Raw genomic sequence first — 20,205 nt, 5'->3', positions numbered from 1 at the left:
CGGCCCGGTGGCGCGCTCGGTAAAGCCGAGGGGAGGAGGTGGCCGCCACACCTAGGGCGCCTCGGAGCACCCCGGCTGGCGCGGGCGGAGCTGTGCTGAAGGCCGCGCGTGTCCCCGGCCCCGCCCCGCCCCGTCCAATGAGAGCTGCGGCCGCAGGGGCTGTCCGTGCGCTCTGGCCCCCGCCGCACTCCGCGCCCCGGAGCCACTGACACCGCACCCGAGCCGCCTACACCCCGCTCAGCTCTCGTCGGTCTCCTGGCCCTGCAGTTCGGGAGCTCTTAGGAACTCTGCGCCCGGCTCCCGGACTCCACGTGTCCCGCGGTCCCCAGTCTCCCATAGTCCCCATGGCCACCCTGAGGAGTGAGCTAGGAGACGCCTGAGGAAGCTCAGACAGTGCCCGTCCACGACCCTAAGCGCTGCGCGGCGGGAGTCTGCGCGGAGCTATGCTGAGGCCGCGGGGTGCAGAGGAAGCCGCGCAGCTCGCCCATCGGCGTGCCCGCGTCCTGGTCCCCGCACCCAGACCCGCGGCCCCCGACGTGTCCCCGGCTTCTGCCCGCCTGGGTCTTGCCTGCCTCTTGCTGCTGTTGCTGCTGACTCTGCCAGCCCGTGTAGACACATCTTGGTGGTGAGTGTGGCTCTCAGGGGGGTTAGGCGCAGGGAGTGTAGTGCTCCAGGCACTGGCTGCTCAAGCACCAGGTAGTTCCCCGGGTGGAATTAGAGATGATCCAGGCAAGACAGTCCCAGAAGTCTGCAGTGGCTGGTGAGGGTTTGGAGAGAATGAGGCGCTGGAGAGAAGAATGCTGAGCATCTAGAGCGATGTAACTGGTGGTTGAAGTCCTCTAGACTGCTACATCGTGCCCCCCTGTATTTCTACTCAACCCCCTATCAAAATCTCAGTTGGAGGAATCAGCCGCCTGTCCATATCCTGCAGTGGCTATTCCGCAGTCTTCCACCACCTAAGGCCTCCCCAGGGGATGTGGAGTAGGGGGCAGCTGGCTGGGACCCACATTCCTCTGCTAGTGTAGGCCACACAATGAGGCAGTAGTATCCACAGCAAGGCTTAGAAGTGAAATTGAGGCACAAACTACCCCCCTCCCCTTAATTCCCACAATTGAAACAAATTAAACACTTGGGGTTGCATAACCCAGGCATTTGTCATCAGCCTCTGCTTTGAGGGTGTAATTTTGAACACTGATGTCCTTTTTTGCTTTCCTGCCCCAGATGACCTAACCTCCCACCTCTCCCCACCAAGCCCCAGAAACTTCTGGAATCTCAAGAGTTCTGAGATCCTCTCTTCAGATCTCTTGTAGGCCTTTTAGTCTTCAGACACTTCTAAAAGGCAGATGGGGCAAAAGGTGTCCAGGATCCACTGGAAGCCAGGCTGTGTTCTTTGTAGAATTTCCCACCCAGTCCCAGAACTTCCCTGGTCCTGTAGTGACACTGTCTTTCCAAAAAGGGCAAAGAAGATTCACTCCCCTCATTTTCCCTCTTCACCCCTTCAGTCAAACTGGCTTCTTGAGCTGGGCTAGCGCCCTTCTTTAACATGCAGTGCCCCCTTCCCCCTTGCTCTGCCCCTCCCCTGCAGCCAGCACCCCCACACCTCCATCCCCTCTCTAAGTGAGGACTCTTCTCTTGCACCCTGTGGCTTTTCTCCTCTTGACTAGGAATCTGGGCTGGAAGGGTGAGGGGTAGCTGGCTGAGGGGCAAGCCAGCTTGGGCTGCAGATTCCTATCATTTCAAGATGCTGCTCTCTCCATCCCCACCCCCACTTCTGTTTTCCTGTTAAAGAAAAAAATCTTTCTTTTGGATCTTTTTTATCTCTGCAGTGTTGGGGAAGGCAAGGAGGGGGGTTCAGATGGGGAGGCAGAGAGGCCTATATCTTACATCTGGCTTGAAACATTCCTTTAGAAAGGGAAAGAGAAAGAAGGAAGAGGGGGAGCATTTCAATGACCAGAGCCAGATCAAAAGCCCCCTTTACCTTTAGGGCACTGTTGGGCTGAGGACTTACATCTTCAGGGTCTCTGTGGAGAAAGCATGGAAGCACAAAGTACCCAGTGCCCACCTTCATCTGGTCCACATGGTAATTGGCTTTTTGAAACATTTGATTGCTTTTCAGCAGTTTGAGACAGTCTTGGTGATCTGTGGATGAGGAAGTGGCACTCTGGACATCTCCACATCCTGGTAGTGGTTCCTAAAGACTCACCTGGAGCCCTTGACTACTTGATTAGAACTCCCTGTCCCATTTTCTGTCTCCTTCCCACCTAGAGTGGTTCATATTAAAGATGCTGCAAAAGCTACTACATGGGACAGCTAGGTAGGGAGGCAGGTGACAGAGGGATCGAGTGGTTCTTATGTCCATGAAGACAGCCTCAGGGCCAGGATGAGTGTGGGTACAGAGCTCATTTCCATCTCAACACCCTCACTTTGTCACAGCTACAGCCATAGGTGTCTGTCTCAGTAGTCACCGCTTGTAGGAGGAAACCTGAATTCTGAAGGCAGGTCTGCCTCCAGGCTAATGATCTCAAACCTAGCAAGGCTAGTTTGTGCAATCCCTCGAGGAGATGGATGTCTGTGTTTTACATCGGAGGAGCACAGGGCCCTCCCTATGACCACCAGTCTGATCTTCACATCCCAGGATTCTTCCCCTTCCTCTCCAATAACTCCTGTCTCTTCCTTAACTTGAAGAAGACACAAATAGTTTCTTCTTAGTCTATGGCAAGAAATGTGGATAAATGGAGACTCACAAAAGCTGGGCATATTGTTGGACTCATAAAGAGAGAGCATAGAGTAGGGTTATATTAGAATTGCCATTATTGTAAACACATACCCTGTACTGAGTCTTTCCTACGATCCAGGCTCCATGGCCAACCACCTTGTCATCTTTAATCTCCAGGATAAACCTGTTGTAGGTACTGTCATAATCCCTGTTTCACCAATGAAGAGACTGAGAGAGAAAAGAGGAAGGAAAGCAAAACAAAACAAACTTGCTGGGTACGGTGGCACACACCTTTAATCCCAGCACTTGAGAGGCAGAGGCAGCCTTGGGTATTGGTGAGTTCTAGGCCTGCCTAATCTATATAGCAAGTTTTAGGTTAGCCAGGACTACAAAGTGAGACCCTATGTCATAAATAAGAAAAAAAAATGCTCAATTTTATACCAATTTGGAGTTATATGGTTTTATTTCTAATCAAACATTGTGTGCCTCTCTTTCTCCTAAAATAAAAAAATGAATTTTGTCTGTATATGATGGCACACTCCTGTAACACCACTACTTGGGAGGCTGAGGCAGGGGAACCAAAACTTTGAGGACATATAGTGAGACTGCCTATAGTGAGACTGTCTCAAAAAACAAAACAAAACAAAACAAAACAAAAAAACAACCAACTACAAAAGCCCCTTGAGTTTGAAGTCAGCAGGCTTTCTTCATCATGGTTTCTCCCCAAATGCCCCTTCACAGAGTGGGATTACCATCAATATTCCTGAACCCACAATGTAGAGATTACCCTGGCCCACATCCTGTGGCATCATCTTGATGGTTTGCTGTTGTTTAACGACTCACTATGTATCCGTGGCTGCCCTGGAACTCTATACAGAACCAGGCTGGCTTCAAACTCAGAGATCTGCCAGCCTCTGCCTTCTGAGTGCTGAGATTAAAGTTATGAATCACCACTCCCAGCTAAGTTCTAATACTTACATTAGTGGATAGATACAAAAGGAAGGGCTGGAGATCCCTGGCTCTATTAAATAGACAGAAACATAGAATGTCTGAAAAAGGATCGGCAGTGTTGACAAAGAATCTAACAGAGTTGGTAGCTGGCCAGAGGGAGACAGAAGCTGGGGATAACAGAGCAAGCATGTGTTTATTCAATAGCTACTGAGTACCTACTATGTGCCAGAGGCTTTTCTTCATACTGGGGATACTGACATGCAGATTGTGATTCAGTTGACCTGGAGGCAGTCTAGGCACTTACAAATCCCAAGAAGCAAGGGGCTAGTGTAGGATCTGAGTGACTTTGTCAAGGGAAAGAATTGGTCAAAAGCAGGTCAAGAGAGCACTCTGGGGCAGAGGCTGGGAAGGAAGTGAAGAATTCATTTCTGAAAGGGGAAAGGAAGTCAGGACTGAGGCATCCTCCCCCAGACAATGAGCTGAGGGATGCCATGAAGTCTTTGTGTCCCTAACAGCTGAGCTTGGTGACATTGGTAGGCATTGTGCAAGCATATGTTGAGCTGAGGGCAATGGGTTCAGCTTCAGGCTCAGTACTATTGGCAGTTCCCACACTTGGCTACAAGGCTCCAAGAACCAGACAGCAGGCCAGTCCCATGCAGGGTCTTGAAGCAGTTACTCAGGAAGTAAGCAGGGTAGTAGGAAAGCCTAATTATTTCCCAATGTAGATACTGAACAGATGTTCCCATGCTCATCGAGGATGTAATACAAAGGATCAATGTGGTCTAGTGCAGAATGGATTAAAGTCAGACCACAAGAAGGTCCTTTTGCCAGAGTTTGGCTTGCCCCACTCCAGACTGTCTTTGAGAGCTGGATTATTGGTCTCCCATTCCCAACCAACCTCCTTCCTCCAAGCTCCAGATAAAAAAACAAACACCCATTGCCTAGATCAGTAATCTGGGGCTGAGCTAGGGAAGCAGACCGGTGGTGAGACAGGGACAAGCTCCAACTCCGATGGTTTCAATACTCCAAACAAAGCACCAGGGCAGTGGGTGGAACTCAAAGCTGTGCGTCAGGCAGGCCTTTCCGGCCTGGCCCAGCCTGGGGTGTTTATTTTGTTTGTTCCTGGAAGCTGCTGCCCTGATGGACAGTGCTGGGGATGCTGACTCCATGGGATTTGTTCTTGGAGGGACAGCCCTCTCAGCCTTCCCTGTGGACAGATGGGGCTCATCAGCCCTGCTGAGTTCCCGAAGAGGCAAGCGTCAACCCTCCTTGTGTTTGCCTGAGTCCCTGTCACTAGTAGTGATCTAGTCTGTGGGTGATGGCTGGCTGTGGGGATATATGGTGGGGGTAAGGCTCTGGGATGGTCGGTTTGCCCCTCCCCTATTGGCTGCCTTCCCTTCTCCTCACTCACTTCTAGGCCCACTGTGGGGACATTCCCAAACCACTGGCTCATTCAGAAAACCTGAAGTTTTTCTGTTTGCAGTAGCAACTGATTGCTACAGCTCCCACCTGTTCACAACAGGAAAGAGTGGAATTCCATTTCAGTGTCAGCACAAGAGAATAGAATGTGCTGAAAAGACCAAGGAAAGCACTGTGTGGAGGGTGCGCTGGGAAATGGGGGATGGGACTGAAAGGGAGAGAAGCCGAGTCACAGGAAGGGAGGGAATGGGTCTCATTTCTCTGGGAACTTCTTGCGGTTGGTGGGGGGTGGGGGGGTCAGGGGGAAGGTGATATGCTCCTGCTTTGTCTCCAGGATCTCTTGAGGACATGGTAGAGTCCAGGGGATAAGATCAGTTGAAAGGAAATATTGCCTTGAGCAGTTCTGAATGATGTTGGTAGCCCCCCTATCCTTCAGTGGTTATTTCGCTTGACCATGTAAATTGTTCAGACCAGAGATTCTGTCATGTTGTTTGTTTGTTTGTTTATTTAAAGAGACAGGTTCTCACTATGTAGTCCTGGCTGGCCTAGAACTCCATGTAGGCTAGGTTGTCTTGGAACTCAGCAAGATCTGCCTGTCTCTGTCTCCTGAGTGCTGGGATTAAAGGCGTGTGCCATCCTGCCCACTGAATTCTTACTACTTTGTCCTGTTCAGGCTTCCGGATACAAATGGCTTTGTCCATGAAGTCCATGGAGGTCCTTCCTGGGCATTATGCCTTATAGGTTGGGGAAGGTTATTTTAAAAGCTTCATGGGTTAAGAAAAGCTCTAGGGCATGGAAGTAAAGGGAATGAGGAGGAGGTAAAAGATGGTGCCTTGTTCTATAGCCTTGGGATTGGAAGTGAGGAATTTTTTTAGCCACACAGTCCAAAACTGCAAACATTACTCATAACTACCCATCATGCCTTCTCCAGCCCTCTCCTCTCTCCATCCTGCTGTGGCCAAGCTGTCTTAGACTAGCCACTCGAGTCGTTCATGTGTATGTAAGAGTGTTGTCTCAGAATCTCATTTTGTTAGTTTATTTTTCTGCGAGGATCTTAATGTTTATTAAATAAACAGGCAGTGGGTTTGTATGACATGCCCACAGCTTCTGTGTATATGACACATGCCTGACTTGTGTTCTAGAAGTGTGTGTTACTTTAGCCTTTGGCTAGGGAACTAGTAATGGTGGGAGACCATTCAATGACTCTTTCTGCAGTTGTGTAGCTTACCCCCCCCAAGAGATTGTGGGTAACAGTTCTATCCATCAGCCCCAGAGAATGTCTTGGGAAGGGAAGGAATCTCTTTAAGGTCTAGATAGCAAATAACTCCCCTCTTTATTGGCCTGCCCCCTTTTGGGATGCTATGACAAGTTCACCTCTGCTTTACAGGTACATTGGGGCACTGGGAGCCCGAGTGATCTGTGACAACATCCCCGGTTTAGTGAGCCGGCAGCGGCAGCTGTGCCAGCGCTACCCAGACATCATGCGCTCAGTGGGTGAAGGTGCCCGGGAATGGATCCGAGAGTGTCAGCATCAGTTTCGCCATCACCGCTGGAACTGCACCACACTGGACCGGGACCACACTGTCTTTGGCCGTGTCATGCTTAGAAGTAGGGTTCTCTCCCAAACTTCCCACTCCCTTTCCTTCCTTTGTTTGGGGTGGTGAGTTAGAAGGGTAGGCATGATCCCCTTCATTTTCCTACATACTACCTCAAAATCTAAGGAACAATTTAGACAAACTTGGGAGATAGGAACAGCTGCTCATTACCCTAGATTTGTAAGACTGGACCCCTCCCAACCTAAGTGCTTTGACATGGTGGGTCAAGGTAGGTATTCCCTCATACTTCCATCTTTCTCCCTGCTTTTCTCTGGCCTCCACATACCCAAGTCAGGCAGGCATCCATGAACTGTATGACTAAGGACTAAGACCAAGTCCTCTGCTTCCTACCACCAGTCACCCTAACAACCCCAACATTATAGTAATGGGAACAAGACATAAACAGAAAGGTGATATGTAAATATTTCAAGAGATAGTGGCAAAAGTGTTTAGCAGAGCTGTTCAGCAAAGGTAGGGAAAAGAAATTAGGCAGGATTCTGAAGGTACAGGAAAACCAGGGATAATGAACATAGGTCCCAAGGGCAAGGAGAGGACCAGAGCAGGCTAAACTTAGTGTGTTTCAATAGGCTGACCCTAGGCAGGGGTCAACATTGCAGGGGAACTGTCCAGCAGAGGGGGCCTGAAAACCCTGGAATGTTGACCAAGGCAGGTGGCCCTGTATCAGGACTAGTGCATGCGTTTGCACTGACTCTCAATTTCTGTGTGTGTGTGTGTGTGTGAGAGAGAGAGAGAGAGAGAGAGAGAGAGAGAGAGAGAGAGAGAGAGAGAGAGAGAGACTGATGTAGGGAAAACAGGAAATAGAGTAGAGGCCAGTCCAAAGAGGTCAGATGTACAAAGGAGAGGGACAGTGAGAGCTGGCCGGAGAGGCTGACTTCTCTGAGGAATGCTCTTAGAAGGGAAGGACACCTTGCTAAGGAAACTTCTGAAATTGTGTGGATTGAAGAAGGGGATGGACAGAGTTGGGCATGTGGTTTACTCCTGCAGTGCTAGCTAGCACTAGGGAGGCTGAGAAATGAAAATCTCAAGTTCAAAGCTGGGTTACATAACAAGTTCCAGGCCTGGACCATTGAATAAGGCACTGTGAAAAACACCCAAAAGTGTGTGTGTGTGTGTGTGTGTGTGTGTGTGTGTGTGTGTAGTGGAAGACATCGACTGTTCCTGTAATATGTCTCTGCCTCTCTCTATGTAGGTAGTCGGGAGGCAGCATTTGTATATGCCATCTCATCAGCAGGAGTGGTCCATGCTATCACTCGGGCCTGCAGCCAGGGTGAATTGAGTGTGTGCAGCTGTGACCCATATACCCGTGGTCGGCACCATGACCAACGAGGGGACTTTGATTGGGGTGGCTGTAGTGACAACATCCACTACGGTGTCCGCTTTGCCAAGGCTTTTGTGGATGCCAAAGAGAAGAGGCTTAAGGATGCCCGGGCCCTCATGAACTTACATAACAACCGCTGCGGTCGCACGGTCAGTACTCACATCTGGGTATGTTCATTCATATTCTCTGGTATAAACCAGTTAGTGTGACCACAGACTGAATTCACAGGTGGAAGAGTTGATGGCTTCTAGATCACTTCCAAAATACCTAACATTTTGCCACAGAATGCAAGGAAGCCTGGGAATGCATAGGTTCAACCAGGTTTTCATTAGACTGGAAAGTAACGTTCTTTTTTCTCTTCCCCCTTTTTTTCTTCCCCTCTCATCCCTTCCTCTCCCTTCTTTTTCCCTTTTCTGTTTCTTTCCTTTTTGTTTTCTTTTTTGGTGGGGCAGGGGCTGCTTCTTTGTTGTTGAGATAGAGTCTATGTAGCTTTGGCTGGCTTGGAATTTGATATGTACACCAGGCTGGCCTTGAACTCACACAGATCTACCTGCTTCTGCTTTCTTAGTACTGGGATTAAAAGTGTGTACCACCATGTCCCACCTTGTTTTTTTTTTGTTTTGTTTTGTTTTGTTTTGTTTTGTTTTGTTTTGTTTGAGACAAGATTTCACCCTGCCTATAGCCTAGGCTGATCTGAAATTTGTGGCACTACTCCACCTCAATCTCCTAAGTGCTGGTATTATAAATGTGTGCCACCATGCTGAACTAAAAAGTAAATTTTAAATTTTTAAAATTTTTTTTTGTCAGCCAGCCAGGCATTGGTGATACACACACCTTTAATCCCACCACTCTGGATACAGAGGCAGGAGGTTCTCTGTGAGTCTGGTCTACAAAGTGAGTTCCAGGACAGGCTCCAAAGCTACAGAGAAACTCTATCTTGAAAAAAAATTTTTTTTGATTTGTCTGTGCTTGTATGTACACATGTGTATACATGCATGTACATGTCTGTGCTTTCTCACAGAGGCTAGAGGATGTTAGATGTCCTGCTCTGTCACTGTCTACCTTATTCTCTTGAGACAGGGTCTCTCACTGAACCTGGAACTCAAGTCCCAGCAATCTTCCTATCTCTAATCCTCCTGTTTCTGTCCCCCAGTCCCCATTACTGGGATCACAGGTGCCCCATGTGCTACCATGCCTAGCTTTTTACATGGGTTGTAAAGATTTAAACCAAGGTCCTAATGGGGCAGTAAGTGTTCTTACATGCTGAGTCATCTCCCAAACTCCAAAGTAGCTTTAAATTTCTTGAATTTTAATTTATTATTATTATTGTATGTGTGTGTGCATGATGTATATGGGTAGGCATGAATGGCACGGTGCATGTTTGGAGATCAGAGAACTTTGTAGAACTAGCTCTCACCTTCCACTTATATATGGGTTCTGGGGATCTCAAATTCAAGTTGCCAGGATAGTATGGCAAGTTGCTTTCCTAGGTATCAGTTCATTGCCCCAAAAGTAGTTTTTGTTTTTGTCTTTGTTTTAAAGAGAAAAAAACTTCCTTAAGACCTTTGGGTATTGCTTTAGGCTATTCACTGGTATTTGAGCATCTGCTATATACTGTGCTGAGAAATGATATGCTATAAAAGCAAAAGGCATGACACTTGGCTCTTTAAAAGGATGTGTAGGCTGTAATCAGGAGTTTGACAATCCAGCTGGCAGTCATGAAGAGCAAAGCACTGTTGGTCCAGGAAGATTTCCTAGAAGAGATTCTCTGACACAGTCAGGATGAATGGGTGGGATCTGGCAGAGAACCACTAGCGGATCTGGGCCAGCAGAGCTCAGTGCACTCCTGCTTTAACCCTAGGGATGACTAAGCAATGTCTTCACCTGCTTCCCCTCTCCCCTAGGCTGTGCGGCGATTTCTGAAGCTGGAATGTAAGTGTCATGGTGTGAGTGGCTCCTGTACTCTACGCACCTGCTGGAGAGCGCTGTCAGACTTCCGCCGCACTGGTGACTACCTGAGACGGAGGTATGATGGGGCCGTGCAGGTAACTGCCACCCAGGATGGTGCCAACTTCACAGCAGCCCGCCAAGGCTATCGCCATGCCACCCGGACTGATCTTGTCTACTTTGACAACTCTCCTGACTACTGTGTCTTGGACAAGGCTGCAGGTGAGAAAGAAGCAGGCAGAGAAATACATGGAGCCTGATGATTACTGTAAGCACTTCTGCTTAATCCAGGTCTGTCCAGTTTGCAGGAGTTAAGGAAGGCTAAGGAGTCAGTCAGCTCCTTACATGAAAATAGGTGGTTTGTGCCTCAGGCTGCCAGGCCCAAGGCTGCACAAATAGGGTCATATGTCACTCTACTATATCCCCAGTGTCTGAGATGCAGTAGGTACTACTCAGAGAACATTTAAATGAGCCACCTGTTTTCAGTTCTGAGCTAGATGCAAGCTACACAGATGTATCAGATGTAGCACTAAGCCTTTGGCTTTTTGCAGTCTAACTATGAAATAAGATGGAGCTGGGGATGGAGCTCAGCTGATATAGCATGTGCTTTGTATGTGCAAGGCCCTGGGTTTGACCCGCTACTACCAAAGTAAACAAACAAACAAACAAACAAAGCGATACAGTAAGCAAATGGAACTACAAAGAAAGATGACTAGCTGGGTAATAATGGCATACACATTTAATCCCAGCACTCGGGAGGCAGAGGCGGGCAGATCTCTGAGTTCGAGACCAGCCTGGTCTACAGAGCTAGTTCTAGGACAGCCACCAGTACAGAGAAACCCTATCTCAAAAACAAGACAGGCAAACAAATGAATAAAGGCAAGATGGCCAGCAAAGTCCAGGAAGGTTTGTTTGAACATGGGGGAGCAAGCTGCTTCTTGATGTGCTGCCGCTGCACATTCCAAAAGAGCGAGAGAGACAGGAGGTGACCTCTGCAAAGGCTGCTGGAGCAGCAAGTGCTTGATAACAAGCAGAAAGTGGCTGTTTTTCTACATATGTGTGATGGGAAGGGGGTCTTGGGAATTGCAAAGTGATGAGGTGTTTTCTGTGAGAGAATGGAAGCTGCCATCTTGGCTCATCATTTCTGGTCTGGATAGGTTAAACCAGGCCAGTCCCTGTCCCTGAGCTCCCAGGCTCTTTGCTGGAGATTCACAAGTCAGATTTGGTAGAACGGAGCTCCACACCTTGGCTGGCTTCAGTTCTGTTTGTTTTCACTCTCTTCGTTTCTAGAGTCAAGTGGCTCAGAGCACTTCAGCCCACAGAGAGGGATGGTGTTCCGCCTGGATATTGGAAGGTTTATATGTACTTTATAGAGAGCTAGAAGTAAGGAGGTTGGGGAAGCCCTCTGGACTCTCCTAGTGATTTACTGTCATGAGTTCATTTTTCCATGTGGCTTAACTCAGACATCTCTGGATGCCTGGGAATAATTCCACAGCACCTGAAGTATAGAACTGTTTTATCATCTCTAAAATGTACCTTTGGAGAAGGACTTTTGGAGTTAGGAGGGAGGGCAAGTCATATGCATATTAATTTTTCTCAAAGGAATAAAATTAGGTCCCATAAACCCAAAGAATCCAAATATAAGCAGTATGGAACCAAGTATTCCCTCTACAGCAGTACCATCCCACTAAGCTTCCTACAATGATCGAGTCTCCATTGCTAATGTCTCCAGTGCAGAGGCAACAAGCCTCATGTGATAATTGAGCATGTGAATTACATAAGTGCCTTCTATCTATGGGGGATGTGCTCCAAGATTAGGGGATGCTTCTTCTCAAACACATATACCTGTGGTAAAGTTTAATTTGTAAATTAGGCTTGACACGTGATGAATGACAAGAACAAAAAATAAGATGATAGATCCATGTTTTGGTGGTGCTACTGATCTTGCAATATGCTGGGCAAGGGCTCTATTACTGAGTCACAAATAGGACAATTTTAATAGTACAGTGTGATAAAACACATGTTTTAATAATTCATCTTTAGATTTTCCATTTAATACTTTTGGAACTACAGTTGATATTGGGCAGCAAACTACAGAAACTAAAACCACGAACATGTGTGGCAGACTACTACAGAGTCCAGTTCAAAAGTGAAACATTTTAATTTAGCTCATTTTAATTCACTGAATTTAAGAGAGCATGTGCAGTCAATAGCTACACTGGACAGCATAGCTCCAGACTATAGAAAAAGATTTTGGTGTTTACCCTTGGACTTAGAATAACATATGCAGTAGACCTAGTCAGCCCACATTCGAGCAGTAGTTTGCTAACATTTGGATTACTTATTCCTGTTGTTGGGCTGGAGAGATGGCTCAGTGGTTAAGAGTGCTAACCTCTCTTCCAGAGTCCTCAGTTCAGTTCCCAGAACCCACATTAGGCTTCTTAGAACAGGCTATAATTCCAGCTCCTAGGGACTGATGCCCTCCTATGGCTTATGAGGACATTCACACACAAGTGTGCATACACACATACAAAGATACACACACACACACACACACACACACACACACACACAAATAAATAAATCTTAAAAAGTAAAACTGAGGGCTGGAAAGATGATTCAGCTGGTAAAGTGCTTCTACAAATCTGTTAACTTGAGTTTGATGCCCCCCCAAGAGCCATAATATAGAAAGAGAGAACCAACTCCCGCAAGTTTTCCTCTGAATTCTGCATGTAAGCTGTGCCCATGAGTCCCCATAACATACATACATACATAAATATGTATTTTAAAAGAGAAAATTGAGCATCTACTTCTACCGTATATAACTTATTTTGACATTCACTCATGTTGCTGTTCTGTGTGTATTATAAGATATGCACACTGTGTTTTTATTGTTGTCACTAGCACTCACCACTGAAACATACTCCTAGCTCTAAAACATAGATTTTAAACCAGTCAGCTCAAAAACAAAGATAAAAGTTCTGCATTTTCTTCCCATATCCTAGTAGAATATGGAGACTATTGCTGTTGAAGTAGTTAGCTGATTCATTTTCTTTCTTGAAGTCTCAGACCAATCACTTTCCCATTTCTGGAGAAAGGGTTAACAGGATCGTTTGTGCTGACATCTATTGGGATGAGGTCCTGAGCATTCCCTATGCAAGGAGAAAGCTATCCTCCTCTTCAAGATTCCCTTCTGAAAGAGATATGCCTCCAGCCCACCTATGTTGGACAGTAATGATAAATGCCCCATAATAAACTATTACATTAGATGATGAGTTGCTTTGTTTCCCTGAGACAGGATCTTGCTATGCATTCCAGTTTGGCCTCAAACTCACTACATATCCCAGGCGAGCCTAAAACTTAAGTGACACCCCCCCCCCCCCCCGCCTCTGTATTTTGCATGATGGTGTTATAGGCATGCTAAATGTTATTTTATATATACTTCCATATATAGAAACTGAGGCCCAAACACATTCATTAACTTGCCAAATTACTACAGCTATGAAGTGGTGCAATTAGAATTTAAATCCAGATAATATGACATCACAACCCCCACAAAATTGGAGAACCTTACCCAGGCACACAGTTCTTACGTTCACAAGGTGAAATCAGCTTTAATGGTGGAAACAAATGAACTGGGTCAGAGAGCAATGAATAATCATTTTGGTTAGTGGATACATTTTCAGAAAGAGAGATTCTTTATGGCTTGTTAAGAGTATAAGGCTAAAGCAAAAGTAACTTGGCTCTCACCTCTCTTCCTCAATGCAGGTTCCCTAGGTACCGCAGGCCGTGTCTGCAGCAAGACATCTAAAGGAACAGATGGCTGCGAAATCATGTGTTGTGGCCGAGGGTATGACACAACTCGAGTCACCCGTGTCACCCAGTGTGAGTGCAAATTCCACTGGTGCTGTGCTGTGCGGTGCAAAGAGTGCAGAAACACTGTGGATGTCCACACCTGCAAGGCCCCTAAGAAGGCAGAGTGGCTGGACCAGACCTGAACACGCAGACACCTCATTCATCCCTCCACTTCAAGCCTCCAACTCAAGAGCACAAGATCCTTGCATGCACACCTTCCTCCACCCTCAATCCTGGGCTGCTACAGCTTCTGATATGGACTTGGAGAGTGATCCAGAGGGACCACAATGTCCTGGCTGGTTCCTTAGCCCTAGGAAGGAGTTGATAGGGGATGGATATGAGACTGAGTGGCTCCCTGATGTTCCATCTGGAGGTTTGAAGGGAGAGTAGAAGAGGTAGGAGTCTGTCTTCAGAGTGATCTGAGTTGCACTAAAGTCAAGGCTCATCTTCCCCTTTGCTTGCACTGACTTCTGATACTCTTTGGGTATGCAACAGAAAGGGAACCTGGAAGAAGCTTCCTTTTTGATCCTACTGTAGCCAAGGACTCTTAGGACAGAGATAAAAACTGTCTGTCTCTTCACTAGGGACAATTTGTGCAGACAATCTTAGGCTCTAGTATTCTGCTGAGACCCTGAGATAGCTAGATGTGTTAGGCATGGTGAACAAGACTCCATCTCATGCTCCTACTCAGCTTATAAACTAGTGGTTTTGTGAGGGGGTAAATCACATAACTGTACAAATACACACTCTCTGTGTCTCTTTTTCCACCTACAGCAGACAACAGCAGCCTCCTCCCTGGCTGACTGTTCAGAGTGAGGTAGCTTACAGTGGTTCAAAGTCTTAATAGACAAATAGAGCCCCCGAACAGAACGGAGAGACAATAGTATGGTAAACCTGGCTAGGACTTGGGACTTTGCCCCTATCGAATATTCTGGACATTAGGTAGGTTTGGAAAAGACTAACTAAAAGGCAGGTAACTCATGAGAGGGTAAGCACAGCTCATTTCAAGGGCTGCATGAAGATCAGCTATCCTAGGAAGGTAGAGAGCTCTCATTTTGGCAGTTCTTTAGGAGAGAACCTCAGCATTGAAGTAGCAAAAGCAAGAGACTATATAGAGAAAGAGCTGGTGCTGGAGCCAAAGTGATAAACACCTTAGAGAACAGTAGCCTTCCCCCATTTACTCAGCAAGTCATTATTCTGTGATTCTCCAAGTCCTACTGATAACTACTGTCCATTCCATGATTGACTCAAACAGGGGAGGGTTCCCCTATGCTATTAGCCATTGCCTAACTAGTGTAAGCAGTAGTGCAGTCTTCAAAGGCGGCAGGCATGGTAAGCTAGAAGTCAGGACATGGGGCCTAGTTTTATGTGATCTACACAGCGATCATCTTGCCTATTGATAAATAGCAACAATATTGAAATCTGCACTTATGACAGACCTAGGTCTAATCCTAGCTATTTACTTATTGTATTTTTTATTTTCAGCAGGGTCTTTATATTCCCCTGGCCTAAAATGAGGGTGCATGCCTCACTCAGATATTGAGATGTAACTGTGTCCTAAACTCCAGCCAACAGATATACTTCATTAAGCCTCTGAGTGGTCAAGTACATCCTAACTTCTCTAGGAACTTCTAATTCAGGGCTGTTTGGTCTTGACAACAGACTGGAGATTAAGGAATGTTCACAAGGAATTCTGAATATAGGGCCTTTCTCTTTCCTCAGGTTCCTCTTCATCCAATAGGGCTCTTAGATGTTTGTGGAGCAACTTCATTTTGCCCAGGCAGCAGGAGATGGGGGTGGGGGTGCTGGGGTGGCTTTGGCCACGGAGGCAGATTTATTTGGATGATAGGACTAATATTTGTGTAACCTGCTGAGACCTGTGTGGGAGAGTTTAGGGTGGTTTTTCTTTTGGTGAGGGGATTTACTCCGGTTTCACATCCATTAACACAAAACATGAGCTAGTCAGGGCCCTTGTGGTCTGTGGTGAGGGGATGACTGTGGAGAAATGGGACTGAATGAGTCAGGCAGAGAGAATGTCTTCCTTGCAGAGGAGAGTCAACTGGATAACTGATGAGCTGGTGGTGGGATTAGGGAGGGGGAATGGGAGGGGAAGAGGAACTTCTTTTAAGAGGAGGGAAGTTTGGGAGCAGGGCTGAGGACATCCAAGTAGCTACATCAGTAATGGCATAGGCCTTCAATGGCAAAGCCAACCTGAGTTCAACTTACCTGTGCTGTTCCTCCTACTCTTTGATTTGGGGTTCTTAGTTTATGGAAAGAAGTGGTAGATCTCTGTGGCATCTCATATTACTCCATGTTTTTCCCTGGGCTCCAAATTCTAGCTGATGAAGATGCACAACTGCTTATAAACGGTTAAGAGAGAAATAGCTGTCCAGGGAGTGAGAAGTTTGTAAAGTGAGGAGTTTATATGAGAGAAAAAAATGTCTATCTGAGCCCTGCTACAGAAGCCGTGTGGCCCCAAGAAGAAATGATGGCCAAGCAATTAATTTTTCCTTAGAACTTAGCTTGTCTCTGCATTCCAATTGGCTTTAGACAACTGGCGTTCATCCTCCACTATACAAACAGAAACTGATTTATTTGGAACAAGCAACAAAACAAGAACTTTATTTGGTGCTGGGACTCCACACAGCTCTGCTACTCCTCGTCTATTGTGAAGGCCCCCTCTCCCATCCATTTGTTCGCTATGGTAGACGTTTGTCCTCCATCAGCAGTGTCTTAACCTCCTTCCTCTTTTCCTTTCCCTCTTGTTAGTCCTCATTTCTTTTATCTTTTGATAAATATTTAGTACAGTGCATTTCAGTAAGTGCTATTTGGATACAAAGTGAACTTAAAAGATACTGTTTCTATCCTTTAGGGTTAATAGGATCTTTTGGGGGAAGGCACATGACTGAAGTACCTCAGCTGCACAGCCTGCAGCCAGTGTCTTTTAAACACAAGAGCCAGGGTGATGATGGCTCATGCTCTGGGATGCTGATGCAGGAACACTACTGTGTTTGTGAGCAGGCTCTGTTAGACAGTGAGCTCCATGCTAGCCTTAGAACACAGTAAGACTCTGTCTCAAACAAACAAACAAACAAAAACCAGAAAGGAAAAATGCCGGCCATAGTCCATAACCCAGTACTCCAGAAAAGAACCAAACCTTACTGTTTTCAGTTCTAAATAAAGGCATTAATTCACATTCTTCATTAGAGTAAATAAATGTAAATGTAAATCAGGGACTTCAGATTAAAAGAAGAAAACACTACCCTGAGGGTCTGTTTGCAAAAAGCTCTATAGCTCTAATTTGTGAATGTTCTCAGCCTCATTTCTCTTCCTCTTTGATACAGGAGACTATCCTTCCCCTTTCACATCCCTTATCAAGAACACCAACCACCAAATGCCTTGCCAGATTCTTAGACCCACTCAGGACATAAGTTTCTGCATGGCTTAATAGAAGACAGATAATCAGGATTTCCCACCCCCACCTCCTGCCTTTCTAAAATTTTTATTTAAATGCTCTCGGTGGTCATAGGGCAGAAGCCCAAGCTAGCTGGGGATAAGGGAGGCCGCCAGGGAGTGTGTGTTTCCCATCCCTGGGAGGCATTCAGCCTAGCTCCTGCAGCCAAATTACAGCAGCAGAGAACAATGCAGTGCATTCCTGGGCAGGTCGGTGGGCCCAGGGCGCCTGGGTCTGGTGGAGAGAGGTGCCAGACACAGAGTGCTCCATAAGCAACCCTGCAGAGCTGGCCCTGGGTGCAGAAATGAAATACAGAGAGCTTCACATTACACACCTGGTTATTGATGGCCTCGCTGGAGGCCTCTGCCCCCACCTTCCACTCGGGAACTGCCTGTACTGCGGGGGTTGGGCATCTTTGAAGCAATGCTGGAAAATAAGAAAGACATGCTTCCTTCTTACTCTTTGCCCTTCCTGTCAGCCTGAGCACAACCATGAGGACACACACATACATGCATGCAGAAGGTACACTCAAAATGGATTCACAAAGCTTTTCTCAAGGATGTATGGGGATTATAGTAGTCTCACCTCTCCAACAATTAAAAACAAGCAGTTAGACCACCAACCCCCCCCCCACAATCATACCAACAACAGGGTCAACTACAAGCAAGGAATGTTTCAAAACTACATTATCAACATGCAATGCAATGTTTGTTTTGGGAATTGGTACTCTCCTGGGAGGTGGTGGAGAAAGGACACAGGAAGGGCATGGAGAAAAGAGATCAAGGGTGGAGAATTACCACCCAAGCAGAGTGGCTGAGGCTATGCAACTCCTCAAACCTGCTTTGCACAGAGGACAAGGAGGAGTACATCCTATGTGTCCTGACTGGCCAGTCTTCTGTGACTGCTTTGAGGTATACATAGTCAATAAGCTTGGTGTTTATGACCTGTTGTTGTTTTACACTTACTGTGCAAAAAACCAGAATACCTTTGATCCCAGGAAAGATCTCTGTAAGAGAGGTGCCTGAAGAGCACAAACAGTGGCTTTACTGTAGCAAATACCTCACAACTACTGACTCAAGTAAGCTTTTTCAGGAGCATTTTCCCCCCTCTTTGGATGATTGACAGGTTTCAGGTAGTAGACCTGAATGAACCTAACCCCAAAGTTAAGAGGGACATTAGAGTCTGTAAACTACTTGCCCTGCTTCCATGTATATCCTGGATTATCTCTGAGCATTTCTGTGGCTATCTACATAGGATGCTGTAGTCATCAGGATTTGAAAATGCAAGATGAGCATTCTCTGCTTTGCTCCCTAACTCTGAAGTACCCTTCTTTGTTCACTTACAGCAGCAGGACATAGGAGTTCTTTAACCAAAGAAGGCCAAAAGTCTGATGACATTTTGTCAACACTACTAGCCCCTGTAAGCAGCCAAGCCGAGCCAGTTTCATCCTTTGACAAATTCCAAGGTGGGGGCTTCCCCAAGAATAAGAGTAATGCTCACAAAACCCATTTGTGCATAAAATGCTTGAGCATATATGCATAGATCTCACAATCACTCCAGAGATTGAGGCAGGGTGTACTTTATTTTATGGAGCCATTCAGACAGGTTGAGTGAATGATCTAGCCAGAATACAAACCTAGGTTTTTGTTTTTGTTTTTTGCCCCCACCCACCAAGAATAGGTCTCTCTCTAGCCCTGGCGGCCTTGGAACAGTCTGTAGAACAGGCGGGTCTTAAACTTAAAGAGATCCACCTGCCTCTGCCTCCCAAATGCTGGAATTAAAGGTTTGCATCACCAGGGCCAGTTTCTTTTGTTCTTGTTTTTAAGCTTCAAATACTATGCGCCCTCCTCAAAGCCTGAGGATGCTGGGATGGGGAGAGATGGGCAGAGTACCAGAACTTCAGAACAGAAATTCCATACAGGAATCCTGAACTGCCAGCAGAGTGTCTGAGCAGAGCTTGTAAAGGCTAAGCCTACATTCCCCTAACCTCATCAACATGTCTCATTCCCACTTTGTCACTATTATCATCACTATCCAGTAGTCACTCAACAAAGGACTCTACATCTCAATAGTTTTTGCTTGTTGTTCTTTGTAGCCTCACTCCATCCCTCAGATTAACTTAAAATTTTTGTTTTATTTTTTCTAAATTCTTTTCCCATGGTGCTCAATGCATAGGCAGAGTAGAAGTAGTCATGAGAAGAAATGAATATATTGTGGGCTTGTATTAAAATTTCCTTTGAGACTATTCTTTTTTAAGAATCACTACCAAGTCCTTGGTAGGCTTAGATACCATCCCACCCAAGTCCACCCAGGACCTAGCATAAACCCCTGGACTGCTAGCTGATACAGGCAATTCATCAACCAGCTGTGTCCAACTTTTACAATACAAAGTCTTCACTCAAGGAAAAAAAAAAAATCACATAACCTCTCATGTTTTAGGTAAGCTTCTAATTTTGTGTTAGGCTACATTTATAGTTATTCTTTGCTACGTGCAGATACGAGTGGTTTATGGACTACAGGCTGGACACACCTAAAACAAAGGATATCTATGATGCAGAGAAAAATCTCTTAAGATGAGGCAGTCAGCAAACTTCATTTGATCAAAACCGTGCTTCTCTCAAGTTCGACTTCTGCCCTTACTCAAAATGTGGGTCTCAGTTTAATCAAAGACAGAAAAGGCAGCTCAGCTGGCCCCTCTCTGTCTCAAATGGTTGTACACTTGGTTTGAGATAGGGTAAGCCCTCAGATACCCTATGTGTCCTACTGGTGTCCTCCAACAGAGAAGTCAGAAAGGAAGCTGCAGAAACACAGTATTCATCAATCATGGGCTAGGACATTGCCACTCTCTGACCTGGGTCTCTGCTTGAGCTAAGGAAAGAACACCTACCTATAGTCAGGATTTCTTCTGTAGCAAAGCTTAGTTTTTGGT

The 20,205-nt window shown here is 46.3% G+C and overlaps 1 protein-coding gene across 1 annotated transcript; it reads left to right on the top strand.

The window, feature by feature from the left end:
• The first annotated feature begins 357 nt into the window (after positions 1-357).
• On the top strand, positions 358-14,278 carry Wnt2b (Wnt family member 2B). The gene is made up of 5 exons (XM_051199317.1): positions 358-625; positions 6,474-6,694; positions 7,892-8,169; positions 9,925-10,189; positions 13,736-14,278. Exons 1-5 carry the CDS (start codon positions 444-446, stop codon positions 13,963-13,965), a joined length of 1,176 nt encoding a protein of 391 aa, XP_051055274.1. The 5' UTR covers positions 358-443; the 3' UTR covers positions 13,966-14,278.
• The last annotated feature ends 5,927 nt before the right edge of the window (positions 14,279-20,205 follow it).

This window comes from Phodopus roborovskii, unplaced genomic scaffold (genome assembly GCF_943737965.1).
Source record: "Phodopus roborovskii unplaced genomic scaffold, PHOROB, whole genome shotgun sequence".
Classification (NCBI taxonomy): Eukaryota; Metazoa; Chordata; class Mammalia; order Rodentia; family Cricetidae; genus Phodopus; species Phodopus roborovskii.
This window is presented reverse-complemented; position numbering and strand designations above follow the sequence as displayed.

Coding starts and splice junctions, on each gene's coding strand:
- Wnt2b (XM_051199317.1), top strand. CDS start 444: ATGCTGAGGCCGCGGGGTGCAGAGGAAGCCGCGCAGCTCGCCCATCGG. Junction 626..6,473: donor CGTGTAGACACATCTTGGTG/GTGAGTGTGGCT, acceptor TCTGCTTTACAG/GTACATTGGGGCACTGGGAG. Junction 8,170..9,924: donor ACAACCGCTGCGGTCGCACG/GTCAGTACTCAC, acceptor CCTCTCCCCTAG/GCTGTGCGGCGATTTCTGAA.